The sequence below is a fragment of the Puntigrus tetrazona genome, chromosome 20, assembly GCF_018831695.1.
Source record: "Puntigrus tetrazona isolate hp1 chromosome 20, ASM1883169v1, whole genome shotgun sequence".
Taxonomy (NCBI): Eukaryota; Metazoa; Chordata; class Actinopteri; order Cypriniformes; family Cyprinidae; genus Puntigrus; species Puntigrus tetrazona.
The window spans coordinates 20,706,925-20,720,923 of record NC_056718.1 but is presented as its reverse complement, the minus strand read 5'-3'; the positions used below and the strand labels follow the sequence as shown (position 1 = coordinate 20,720,923).

General features: G+C 36.2%; 2 protein-coding genes across 6 annotated transcripts in view; one reads left to right on the top strand and one right to left on the bottom strand.

Annotated features, from left to right (window-relative positions):
• kif13bb (kinesin family member 13Bb) overlaps positions 1 to 2,837 on the bottom strand; it is a 27,058-nt gene extending 24,221 nt beyond the window's left edge. For 3 of the 4 annotated variants that reach the window (XM_043218855.1, XM_043218858.1, XM_043218857.1), the window contains exons 1-3: positions 2,700 to 2,837; positions 2,386 to 2,488; positions 1,928 to 2,021 (exon numbers count right to left, since the gene is read on the bottom strand). In XM_043218855.1, coding sequence (XP_043074790.1) covers positions 1,928 to 2,021; positions 2,386 to 2,458 — 167 coding nt within the window. In that variant the 5' untranslated portion in view covers positions 2,459 to 2,488; positions 2,700 to 2,837. Of the gene's footprint in view, positions 1 to 1,927; positions 2,022 to 2,385; positions 2,523 to 2,699 lie in introns of all 4 variants that reach the window. The other variant, XM_043218856.1, reaches the window with a different exon arrangement.
• On the top strand, positions 2,827 to 13,999 carry ints9 (integrator complex subunit 9). Of its 2 annotated transcripts, none has more exons than XM_043218860.1 (18): positions 2,827 to 2,955; positions 4,221 to 4,405; positions 4,530 to 4,657; positions 5,227 to 5,287; positions 5,387 to 5,449; positions 5,549 to 5,688; positions 5,943 to 6,029; positions 6,871 to 6,991; positions 7,069 to 7,203; positions 8,056 to 8,167; positions 8,236 to 8,416; positions 9,471 to 9,531; positions 9,615 to 9,786; positions 10,410 to 10,534; positions 10,625 to 10,792; positions 11,688 to 11,786; positions 12,089 to 12,226; positions 13,684 to 13,999. In XM_043218860.1, exons 2-18 carry the CDS (start codon positions 4,397 to 4,399, stop codon positions 13,858 to 13,860), a joined length of 1,977 nt encoding a protein of 658 aa, XP_043074795.1. In that variant the 5' UTR covers positions 2,827 to 2,955; positions 4,221 to 4,396; the 3' UTR covers positions 13,861 to 13,999. The 2 variants fall into 2 exon arrangements, with proteins under 2 accessions (XP_043074795.1, XP_043074794.1); XM_043218859.1 differs by having other exon boundaries at positions 2,951 to 3,075.

Below are 13,999 nucleotides of genomic sequence, written 5' to 3'. Positions count from 1 at the left end.
AGAGGAGACAAAGGGAAGGAATGAAGGAAAGAGAGATAAAAATCCTCCAGGACTGGTTGGCAGCCGGCTGGTCTTTAATATCACAAACATGCATGTGCAGTTTGGTGCACGCTGACAACCAACCGACACGAAACTGAGAGCTGATTTCAGCTGAAAGACAGACAAACTGAGATATGAAACACTGCTGACTGATGAAGGCTCTGCTGCACAACCAACAAACTTCTCTTTGTGTTAACAGAGCGAAGCGCTCAAACACCACAGCATGCAACATATGCATGGATTAAAACGTCAGACTGCTGTTGTCTGGTTTAAAAAAAAGAAGAAGCACAAAATAACAACAATGTAATAAATACATAATCAGCAAGAAAAGAATTTACTAACCTTTATGCCTTCATGTTGTTCCAAACCTGTTTGAGTACTGGTAGCCAAAGAGTTGACAGTTCTCATTGACTTCCATAGTGTGTAGATAAACAGGCCCGCTACTGAAGTCATATGGCTATGGTCAACTTGTCACAAAATAATCTTCAAAATATCATCTATAGTCTTTAACGTAACGATGCCCTACAAACCACCCAAGAACATCTTAGCAACTGCCTAACCACTAAAAACACCTTAACAACCACATAATGGCCCGGTTTCACAAACACGGCATAGCTTAAGCAAGGACTAGGCCTTAGGTAAATTAAGATATTTAAGCAACTTTTACTAAAGTGCCTTATAAGAATTACAGGTTACCGAACAATGACACATTTTAAGATATGTCAGAGCAAGATGTTTCTTAGCTGAGACCACTCAAACATGCATTTTATTCTGGGACTAGCTTAAGTCTTGTCTACGAAACTGGGGGACAGCCTTAGAAACCACTCAGCCTAGCAACTGCCGGGGACATCTTTACAACCACATAAAGCCCTCGAAACCACTCCAAAAATCTTATCAGCGGCCTAGCAACACCCTAGCAACCACCCGGGACAGCTTAACAACTACATAATGCACATGAACGCACTGAGAAAATGTTAGAAATAGCCCCTAACAACCACCCAGAATATCCTAACAACCACCTGATGACATATAAAACAGTCTAGCAACTGCCTGCCCTGAAACACATTGTAAATTAAATTAAATATAATGCCCTAGAAACCACTCAGAAAATCGTAGCAACACCCTAGCAACCACCCACAACACTTAAACACATAATGGCCTTAAAACAACTCAGAAAATCTTAGCACTATAGAAACCATATTATTAGTACCTAGCAACCAATCTGAAGGTTTTAGCAACTCCTGAGGTAAACACACAACGTATATAACTTTTAACCGTGAACTTTTCTTTTCTGAAACGCAGCATTTATATTCACAGGAGGTAAACCAAGATTTCATTTGTAAAGCTATATAGAGCTTGGCAAACGAAAGGATAGCACGCATCCACGCGGCTTTGTTTTATGTTGCCCGAAAAGACCCAATGAGTCATGAGTAATTTAGTTTCTAGGGTTTTTAATCACGAGTATCCAGGGTTACCTTTGACCTGACAATGAACCTTCACTCGTTTCTATGGACACTGAAGGTCAAAGGAAAAAAGGAATGTAGAGAGAGAAAGAAAATGTCAGCCCCGGAGAAAGAGAGAGAGAGTAAAAGAGGAGGTCAGATGCATGGTCCTCTTTAATATGTGATCAGACTTGCAGTGATTTCACCTGGTGAGCAATAAATAGAAAGCACCTCTTCAGAACACCCTAGCATTGCCCTGCAAAGGCAAATCGGCACAGATGTTCTTCACATCTACCTGATTATTACCCTAATGTTTTGAGGCTTGTCAAGACACATATATAGATGTCATTTTTGCATATTGTTACATGACTACGTCTTCTAATATCATTATACTAAGTGTTTGTCAAATACAAATCACACACCCACACAAACACACCCCAGTTTACCTGCTGTCACCCTTTCCCAGGTTTCCATTGGCCGGGTACAGGATGGTCTGATTTCCTTCAATGTCCACGACACATTTTGTCTTTAAGTCTCGTTCTATAAAAAGCCCGTTAATAACAATCAGAAGCTGGCCTTAATATTGTTCGCAAACAGCATTTTATGCACAATATTTCCAAAACTACATACACACACACACACACACACACACACACACACACACATTATACTGTGTGCGTGTTATATATAAACAATTTAAAAATACAGCATTTAAATGCGACATGCATTTTAAAGTACATTTTGTCCCCAGATATTTTAATTTTCGTCATCCAGGCACCCTTAATGATCACTGTTCCACAAAAGGGGGAGGTTTGCTTTCATAAATGACAAGATTACAACCAAACACCCAGTCTGCAAACATTAAACACACGTAATGTGACGGTCACGTGCGGTTCACACTCACCTCTCCTGTTCATGGGTCGAACCCGCACCGCCACTTTCACATTAGACTCATTCACAGCGCTTTCGTCCATCATGAAGATCTTCTGCACCTGTCTCACCAGTTCCTGCGTTATTACCGCGTCCAATTATGAGCAACAACTTCGTGAAACAAACACGCAGCCGATTCATTTCACACCGCACATTACGAACTTAATTTGAAACAACTTTTTAAACACCTGTTTGAATAGTTTTGCCTGTAACGACGTTCCAAAATGAAACATTTATGAATGTAATTCAAGAACGTTCCGGTTGAAATGTAGCGAAAGCTAGTTTTACCTGTTCGTGGAGAGCTTGACTGCTCGTTACGGAGTCGTGTGTGTCATTCCAGCAGTGCTCGTGCGGAATTGCTACAGATTAAACGTCCAGAACAGACATCGACTCATCCAGACCGGAATAAAACACTTCCAGAGCGACCTGTGGAACAAACATCAAACGGGAGTTCGTGCAGCGATAAATACACCTGCTTTATTTCCTGATCTCTCGCCATCTTACCGTGTTAAACTTCAGCGGATCTCCAGGAGCGTCTGAGCAGGTGAATCACGCACATACGGGACCGACGGAGCATAAACACATCGAGCAGGTAGAGCCACAACGTCACTCAAACCAGTGCCTGAGTGGGCGGTGCCTGTCTGACCGGAGCTGTTTCTCATTGGTCAGTTGAGTTACGGCGAGTCCAATTATAACTCTTTTCGTGTTTATTTTTGATAAACTACAGTTTTATTAAATTTTCACTGCTGGTGGACAACTGAGAATAAGTGATTTTTTTTAGTAGCTCATTATTTACTTTCTGAGTACCATTATTCAGGAATAAATTACTGAAGTATTTTATTGTAGTATTTGTCAGACATCTGTACAAAAATACTACTACTAACACTACAAAAATAATAAAAAAATGCATCACTGTAGGAAAATTTATAGGGCGCAGGTATTAGTATGAATGATTAGTATATATAAATATATACTGATTATATACTGATTACTGAATGATTAGTATATATAAATATATAAATAATAAAAATGAAAGGGCGCTTAAAAGTGCACTGTTCATTGAAAAGCATACTAATACTGAATAAACATGCAAAATTAAAAATAGGTCAGATAAGATATATATTAGAACAAAAATGTAGCACAAAGTTATAATTATATAAATAGATATAAAATTGTGATATGTGACCCTGGAGCACAAAAGCAGTCGGGTATATTTATAACCAACAATATGGGTCAAAACTATCCATTTTTCTTTTATGCCAAAAATCATTAGGATATTAAGCAAAAATATATATTTTGTAAATTTCCCACCATAAATATATAAACACTTCATTTTTGTTTAGTTATATGCATGGCTAAGAACTTCATTTGAACAACTTTAAAGGCGATTTTCTCAATATAGTTTTTTTTTTCACCCTCAGATTTCAGATTATCAAATAGTTGCATCTCAGCCAAATATTGTCCAATCCCAATAAATCATACATCAATGAAAAGCTCATTTACTCAGCTATATAAATCCCAATTTCTTTACCTAAGACACTTAAGACTGCTCATGTGGTCCAAGGTCACATATAGTGCCTGATATAATTAAATATAAATAAAAACTAAATCTTGAAAAAAACGAATAAATCAATAAATAAGTACACAAACAATGGTAATAGCCCTTTTAAGATGTTTTTTTCCGGATTTTCAAGGCCTACCATTGCCGTAATATTGTTTCTTTCTTTCTTCACTTATTTATTTCTCTTGCAAAGCCAGACAAAAATCTAAATCCATATTTTCGAAACAAACCTGTTGTTTCATTCACAGCCGTACCGCAGTGCCGCGCCCGAGCGCGAGGGGGCGCGCGCGAGTCCGCCGCGAGCTGAATGACGCTCAGACACGCAGTAGAAGAAAAAACACATCAGTCCCGAATGTTTCCCGAGTTGCAGCATCACAGAAAACATCAAAGCTAAGAAATAGGTCCGGTTTCTAAAACAGCAGACATGAAACTGGTGCGTATATCAGCGCGTTCTGTGTTTTGCGCAATTACGATGAACTTTGTTTCGAGTTAAATCGGTTGCGGTGACAGTGGTATTAAGTCTCCTGCGGTAGTTGATGATCTCTCTCTGTGTTCAGTACTGTCTGTCAGGTCATCCCACTCTGCCATGTAATGTGCTCAAGTTTAAATCCACCACCATAATGCTGGACTGTGGGCTGGACACAACAGCAGCCCTGTATTTCCTTCCTCTGCCTCTGGTGCACAGGTCAGTATCACATACATCAGTGTTAACCTCAGAACCTGGGTCACTCACGATCCATATACACTCTTTAATGTGACTATATGGCATTTTGATTCAGGCACATGTGTTTATATGTTCATCATCCTTCAGTTGTCCTAAATATGTACGCAACGCATGTACTGTTTGTGCCAGTGCTCTCTGGAAGATGTTATTGTTGTTTTAGGTTTAATAGTATGCTAGGTTATTAGGGTTAGATACACTAAATAAATTTTATTTTTACTCAATTTTAACAAAGAATTATTACAAATGAAAGCAAAATGAAAATGTAAAAAAAATTTAAATACCATAACAATTTTCATATTATATGATAGGATGATGATTATATATATATATATATATATATATATATATATATATATATATATATATATATATATATCATTATATCTTACACATATCTTGTATTATGTAATTATCAACTAACGTTTAAGCAATTAAGAGAATCTCATTCAGTAGACTAATGCGATATCTTATACAGCAAAGATTTTATTTTTTTTCTGTTCAATTCTGATAAAAAAATAACTTTGCTCTAGTCCAAGATTATCCAAACTCCCAGGATGGGTTTTCAAAGATGGAGCCATAAACTTGGAAAAAGTAAGTACTTCAAATAATCAGAGCTCAATTTACAAGTACGAATCAATTCAAATATATATCCATAATAATTTGATTGTGTTGTGTTTCCGTGTGTTGTAGGAGTTGAAGGAATGCTCTGGACGTGTGTTTGTGGACTCGCAGCCTGAATTTTGCCTCCCTGAAGTAAAGATTAGCTCTTGACATAAATAAAACTCTCTCTCCCTCTGTCCCGTCTGTGTATCAGAAAGCGTTTTGTTAAAGAAATGATTGTTTTTTTTTCAGAAAGAGCTGCTGGACCTTTCCACCATAGACGTGATCTTGATCTCAAACTATCACTGCATGATGGCTCTGCCGTATATCACCGAACACACAGGCTTCACCGGCACCGTATACGCCACTGAACCCACGCTACAGATCGGCAGGTCTACAGATCCTGCAGTTCTTTATATTTTATATAAATATACATTTTGTTTTTCTATTGATTACAGGCCCGGTTTCATAGACAGGGCTTAGCCTAAATCAGGATTGGGCAATAGTTGAATTAGGGCGTTTAAGTCATTTTTAAAAGCATGCGAAACAAAGGCAAAGACCTGTTTTGAGATCGGTCTTATGATCGATAATCATAAAGAAATGTGATGTGAAATTGTGATGTTGAGTTGGGTTGTGTTTGCTTCAGGCTGCTGATGGAGGAGTTGGTGACGTTCATGGAGAGAGTACCAAAGGCTTATGCTGCTACCTGCTGGAAGAACAAAGAAATACAGCGGTACTAAACTCCAGCTTAACCTCATTCCTTTCACATTTATTTATTTTATTTGTTCATGCACACAGAATGAGAAATCACGTGGTGTCTGTGTGCATTTTAGGTTTATAATTAATTAATTGTAGTTCATCACATAGATATTAAGGGGTTTGTCTTTTTGAATGTATCTTTAATATAATAACATAATTAATAATTAGTAAATAAGATGAAATAATTATATGTAAATAAATATTGTATTAAGTTCAGTTTTGTAGTTAATCTGCTAGGTATTGTGGGTTTTATCCTGCTAAGGAAATCTAATACAGAGTACTAATATAATATAATTAATAATCCAATGTTAAATTATATAAATTCTATTTAATTAATTTAATTAGTTGTGGTTCATCTGCTAGATATTGTGGGTTTTGTTTTTATTAAATATATCTTTAATATTATATACTATATACATATATACCGTATATATTATACGTTACATAATAATTTAATTAATGTTAAGTAAAAGTAATAAAACTGTTTTTGTAATTAATCTATTAGATAAAATTTTATTATAAAATATTATATTACATTACATTTTTCCTGTAAATGTCATGGGTTTTGTGATAGTATAGGCATTAGTAATATAATATAAAACAATAATTCATAATTGAAAATATAATAATGTTGTTATGTTTGTTCTAGTTCATCGGCTAAATATGTATTTCATTATTAAAGACATATGCAATATAACTATAGAAATAATACATGTAATATATAATTGAATATTAAATTAATAAAATAATAATATATTTTTTTCCATTATAGTCGCTGTAAACGTCAGTGATAATCACTGGTGTTTGTGTTTCAGGTTGCTCCCGGGGCCTCTGAAGGACGCTGTGGACGTCTGGAGCTGGAGGAAGTGTTACAGCATGCAGGAAGTCAACTCTGCCCTCAGCAAAGTCCAGCTCGTGGGATACTCTCAGAAAGTGGTGAGGTCCTCATTTCCACACTACGGGCTAAAATGAAAGGCATAAGTCCGTCTAAAGTCTGTGTCTCTGTCTGTCAGGAGCTGTTCGGAGCAGTGCAGGTCACGCCGTTGAGTTCGGGATATTCTCTGGGCAGCTCAAACTGGATCATTCAGTCACATTATGAGAAAGTGTCTTATGTGTCTGGTTCGTCTCTGCTCACCACACACCCTCAGGTGATGCCACACACACACACACACACACACACACACACACAAACACACACCACGCCATGCCTTCGGAGCCGAAGAAAAAAATCAAGAGAAATGCTGATCATTAATTTATTCAGTATCATAAAATGTATTAAATAACGAAATATTCATTAAAAATTAATAGTAGTATTTAAAGATTCAAACCCAGTGTTTATTAGATATATTAAAAGAAAAAAGAGAAACTAATTAAAATGAAATTACTAAGTTACTAAAACTAAACGAAAAACATATTTAAAATAGACCAAAAATTTATAAAAATGACAAAAGCACATTACAAAAATACTAAAACTTCAACCTTTAAATGAAGACTGTAAATATAAAGCTAAACCAAAATATTAATAACACAATAATAATATATAAATAATACATTATGTAAATTACTATATGTTGCCTTGGCAGATAGCTGAAATGAAATGAGTGCAAAATTGCTAGAACTAAAACAGAATTTAAATGAATTTAAAGCTTAAAAATGTGTGTGTGTGTATATATATACACACACACACATTAATACAATTAAATATTGAAATATTGATATATATATAATTCACACACACACACACACACATTTTTAATACAAAAAAAAATGCTGGTCATGTAGTGTTTCTATCATTGCATCACACTTCATTTATATCAGTTGTGCATTTAGTCTCTTAATAGTAACAAATCTTTTTGTTAACTGAAATAAAGCCGAAAAGTGTATAAATATTTGACGAAATGCATGCTGTGGATACAGTGTGCCGGACAATAAGAGCTCATTAGGGGTCATTCTCGGGTTATTGTGAAGCCAGTTTCTCTTTGGTCCGTTGTGTGCTGCAGCCCATGGAGCAGAGCTCTCTGAAGAACAGCGACGTGCTCATCCTGACAGGCCTGACCCAGATCCCCACCGCCAACCCAGACGGCATGCTGGGAGAGTTCTGCAGCAACCTGGGTGAGTGTGACACAGCTGCAGCCCGCTCCGTGGCGTCAGAGCGCGTCTGACTCTGACTCTCTCCTCAGCCATGACCATCCGAGCCGGCGGGAACGTGCTGGTGCCGTGTTACTCGTCCGGGGTCATCTACGACCTGCTGGAGTGTCTGTATCAGTTCATGGACTCGGCTAACCTGGGCAGCACCCCGTTCTACTTCATCTCTCCCGTGGCCAACAGCTCGCTGGAGTTCTCGCAGATCTTCGCAGAATGGTACGATCGCAAAAAGTACCACGGCTATCATAGCTTCTACTATAGTAAACCATCACCAAGTCTTAGTCACAAGTTCATCCTCTTTTTTTATTGTATACTTATTTAAAAATAAAATATAATATGATTAAATAATTTAAAAATCTTGTTAATCAACTAGATATTGCAGGGTTTGTCTTATTAAAGATCTGTACAGTATATCTGTATATAGCATGCTGTAATAGGAGTAGTAATACATAAAAAATTTTAATTTTTAATTGTTTATCAGCTAGATATTGTTTTATTAAAAATACCTGTAATAAATATTAAATTATTATTTAGAAATTATACATTTTATAATATTATATAAATTAGTCAAATTTATATAATTATTGTATTTTTTTGTAGTATTATTTTTTTGATATTGTATGTTTTATTAAAGGTATCTGTTATATATATATATATATATATATATATATATATATATATATATAAAAAAAATATATATTATTGAATTATAAAATTGATAGTCAATTATAAAAAAATTTGTTCATCAGATAGATATTGTAGGGATGTTTTATTAATATATAAAAAATTTAAAATCTAATATAACAATTGAATATCAATTAATAAAATTTAAAAAAAATTCTAGTTTGTCAACTGCATTTTGAATTGTTTTATCAAAAACATCATCAACAAAATAAGTGTTTCATTACAGTTTTCCCTAATATTATTTCTAGTTCATCATCTTTTTATTGTGAACTTTTATATGTAGCCTAATTTAATACAATTAAATATTGAAATAACATATTAAAATGATTAACATCACAAATAACTGTCTTTGTTTGCATTTCATTCTCATGTTGTGGGATTCGTCTTAAAAGTGACATCTGTAACATTTAACATTCTTCATAATTGCAAAAATGAATTAATGCATGTCACTGAAGTTCACCGGTTTGATAATACGCCGGCAGATACTATGGTTACCATGGCAATTGTTCATTATCGCTGTGATATTTCCATATACGGCCTCAATAGCGGCTCACGCTCTGGCTGTTTTGTGTGTTTGTGTTTGAAGGTTGTGTCAGAACAAGCAGTCGAAGGTCTATCTACCCGAGCCGCCTTTTCCTCACGCAGAGGTACGAACCAAATGCTCAATCATGTGCTGACACACAGCTGTCCGTCTCTCTCTGACTGACTGTGACGTGTTTGCTCTCTGCAGCTGATACAGACCAATAAACTGAAGCACTACCCCAGCATCCACGGAGATTTCAGCAGTGAGTTCCGGCAGCCGTGTGTGGTGTTCACCGGTCACCCTTCCCTGCGCTTCGGGGACGTGGTGCACTTCATGGAGCTGTGGGGCAAATCCAGCCTCAATACCATCATCTTCACTGGTGAGAGACAGCTTGTCACTACACGTCACCTTCATTCCGCCGGGATGCGGAATAACCCTGACCAAAACTGACAGTAATGACATTTATAATGCTGCATTTTGAACTTTTTATTCGTCAGAGACTGTTTCCATCAAAGACCGTTTTCACAAAATACCAAGCGCAACTGTTTTCATCATCGATAATAATTATAATTATAATAAATATATGCGCGATGCTGAAGACTGGGGTAATGATGCTGATAATTGATCTTTGCGTCACAGAAATAAATAGCATTTTACATTTAAAATAGAAAAGCTATTTTAATTTTTAATCAAATAAATGCAGCCCTGATGAGCAGAAGAATAATGAATACCGTTTGCCCCAAAAGCAAAAGAAAAAACAAGACGGTATATTTTGCATTTGACTATTTTTAGGCTCATTATGACTTTTTTTGCACCGGTTGAAACACTACTTCTACTTCTTCTACAAACAAATATTTTTCATAATGATTTTATAATGATGCAGAGTCCCCCAGTGGAAACCCGTTGTCTAGAGCGGTTGCCGTGGAAACTGGGATGGGAAAATGTCTCCAGGTTTCCCAGAATGCGGTGTAGTTCTGAAATTCTTTGACCTCTGACCCTCAGAGCCGGACTTCTCTTACCTGGACGCTCTGGCTCCGTACCAGCCGCTGGCCATGAAGTGCGTTTACTGTCCCATAGACACCCGGCTCAACTTCCACCAGGTGTCCAAACTCCTGAAGGACATCCAGGTACAGTGTGTTCGTCCTGAAGGCCGGATGGTCAGATGTACTCGGTGTGTCCATGAACACATGCAGTGATGGGCTCTGTTGTCCCTTCAGCCTCTTCATGTGGTGTGTCCGGAGCCGTACACGCAGCCTCCTCCGTCTCAGCCTCACCGCTCAGACCTGATGCTGGAGCTGCAGCCTCCGCCCATGGCCTACCGCCGCTGCTCCGTCCTGGGACTTCCCTTCAGACGCAGATACGAGCGCATCCACCTGCTGCCCGAGGTCCAAACAACAATCTAAAGATTCACTTTGACAGATTGACTGGTCTTTAACCATCCCTTAATGTCTAATAATCATTTGTTGAATTAACCTTTAGTTTTATATTTTCAGGAACATTTTTATTTATAATTATATATATATATATATATATATATATATATATATATATATATATATATATATATATATATATATATATATATATTCACAATTCACAGTTGCATTCAAAATAAAAGTTTATTTACATAATATATTTAAGAAACATTTTATATATTTAATGTATTTACGTGTGATAAAAATGATATGAATAGAAATATATACATATAAGTATATTCATAATGCATGTTGTATGTGTGTGTATTTATATATACATATTGAATGCATACAATACACACACATTAAAATTTAACTTAACTTAAACATAGCTCAATTAGTTGCCAATGTAACATTTCTTCATCTAATATTATTCTTTTTTTTAATATTTATCATGATTTTAAAAGCAGTGTTTTTTCCTATTATGTACGGCTATAATGTTTAATATTATTTGAACTGGCTTTTTTGTATTTTCAGTAAAAAAAAATTGTCACTTCTATTTGTTTTTTACACATCGATACATTTATTTTTATTTCAGTTTTAGTGTTACTTCAGTTCAGCAAATGTATCATTTTTAGTTAAAGGTGTATTTCAGTTTTGTTTTTGTTTTTTTGTTTTCAGTTTTATTTGACATAAATTAATTCAAATGACTTTTGTTAATTATAACACAAAAAAACTTCCTGCATAGTTCTGCATATTGATCATCTGTATGCTTTAAAATAATATCAGAAAGAAAAGCTGTAGCAGTCATTATCTCTGATGCTAGTCGGTCAGGCATGTGTTGAGTTTGTTTTGTTTCCTCCAGCTCGCCAGGTCTCTGGTGCCGTCCGAGATTAAAGCGGGCGTCTCTGTCGCTACAGTGTCTGCGGTTCTGCAGTCCAAGGACAACAAGCACGTTCTGCAGGTCAGTGAGTGTGTGACTACAGCATGTGTTCAGTCTGACAGCCGTGATGGAGTTTGCCTGCATTTCTCTTAACATTGTCTGAAGCTTTTTTAGACCGCATAACCAACAGCATGGCTTGTAAAGCGGTTCATTGATCCAGCGTGAACACGTGTGAAAGTCTGATATATATATATATATATATATATATATATATATATATATATATATATATATATATATAAACAACTTTACATATATATAAACAAATTTACATACTTGTGTGTCTCCGGCCTTAGAATTATTTATTTGTGTGTGTTTTGTAGCCGGTGCCCAAGCCCACTCCAGTGCCGCCCAGTAAGAAGAGGAAGAGGGTGATGGAGGAGCCACCGGAGGTCCTGAACCCCAAACCTCTGCTGAGCGGAGCGGTTCCTCTGGAGCCTTTCCTGGCCACGCTTCACAAGGTACAGCGCACTCAGTCTGTTAAACAGGGCTCAGAGCGCCTGTAGGTTAAAGTCAAGCCGGGACAGGCATTTGACGAGTGACTCACCGTCTGTGTGTGTCCCGGGGGCACACACACCTGACGGAGGTAACTCCACCCGCATGACCCACTGACACAGAGATCAGCAGCTAGAGTGTCCCGCCGGCAGCACAAAACAGAAGAAAGAGAAATCCGGCTAGCTCCATTAGCATGCAGTGAGGAGCCAAACTCCTCGTTTGCTTTGGATCCCAAACGGCAGAGTCTGGCAGCGCTTCTGGAACATCGATTAGACGCTAATTAATCTGGAAGCCGAATGAATTTCTGTAACGATTGTAAAGGAAGGTGATCCTGCTGAAGGTGACTTTGTGAGTCGCTGGTTTCTCGCTGATGATGCAGGTGTGCTGCAGGTATTAACAGGAAAGTGTTTCGTTCAAGCATCATCACCTACAGAACTAGTTTTTCAGACCGGACTTCATTTATGTGACAGTTCTGCAACGATTAAGGTCACTTTTAGAGTATTTATGAAGTTAGTTCCCAAAACATTACGGTTTAATTCATTAAACGTAATAGCAATTTTATTACGTGAGCTTATAAAAAAAAAAACCTGCAACAAATGAGTGCATATACAATGTGCGATATACTTAGTAGTGCTTATATGCAACAGTATAATTTATTCATATTTTAAATTATTTATTTTATATACACACACGTGTATTATGAAATTAATTAAATATCTTCAATATTTAATTCAGCCTAAATTACATGTATTTTTAAACGTTTTTGATTAATAACAACACGGATCAATATTAATTTTTTAAACTATTACTTGTCCATTTTGATGCCTTGTAAAACACATACAATATAAATATATGCTTTTCAAATTAGTTGTTTTCAATTTGAATTGGTTGTACTTTAGTTTTAATAATTTTAGTGCTTTTATCTTTTCAGTTAATTGCCAAAACAATACAAAGCACCCTAGCAACCACCTAGCAACAGGCAAAATGTCATAACAGTTTTTGTTTGCATAATGTGTGTATTGTTTATATTTTTTACTGGATATATATAAACGCACCCACATACAGTATATTTTAAAAATCTTTACTATGTATATTCATTTTATATTACAAATAAATATATTTAATTTATTTAAAAAAAATCTTATTTTTGAAATGTACACATTCATGTGTATGTATTTATACATACATAATAAATATACATGCATATATTATGCAAACTATTTTTTTTTATCAATCATTTGACAGTACTACTTTCAGCTTTATACTAATTACCAAAAATGTTTAATATTTATTTTTAGGTAAAAATAGCAAGCAAATATGTACTACCTTATAGTTAAAAAAAAAAAAAAAACAATACGTGAAACAACTCATTACTCAACACTACATGTCACTTACAGCACAGCTGTTGAATCTCTGCTCACAGAACGGCATCACAGAGGTGAAGGTGGAGGAGACGGCAGACGGACACATTCTTCACCTGCAGACGGAGGACGTGCTCATTCAGCTGGAGGAAGACGGCACACATATCATCTGTGACAACAACGAGCCGCTGCGCACCGCGCTCAGAGACCTGGTGCTGCGCTTCCTGCAGAAACTCTGACCTCTGACCCCAGGGCTCACGACCGGCCCGGAAACCGTTAGGTGTTTAATTGAGATTTAGAGAGAGTTTTATTTGTGTGTTTTATATCATTGTAAAATAACTTTGGAAAAGCTTTTGGAATAAACCTTTTTTTTCTGTA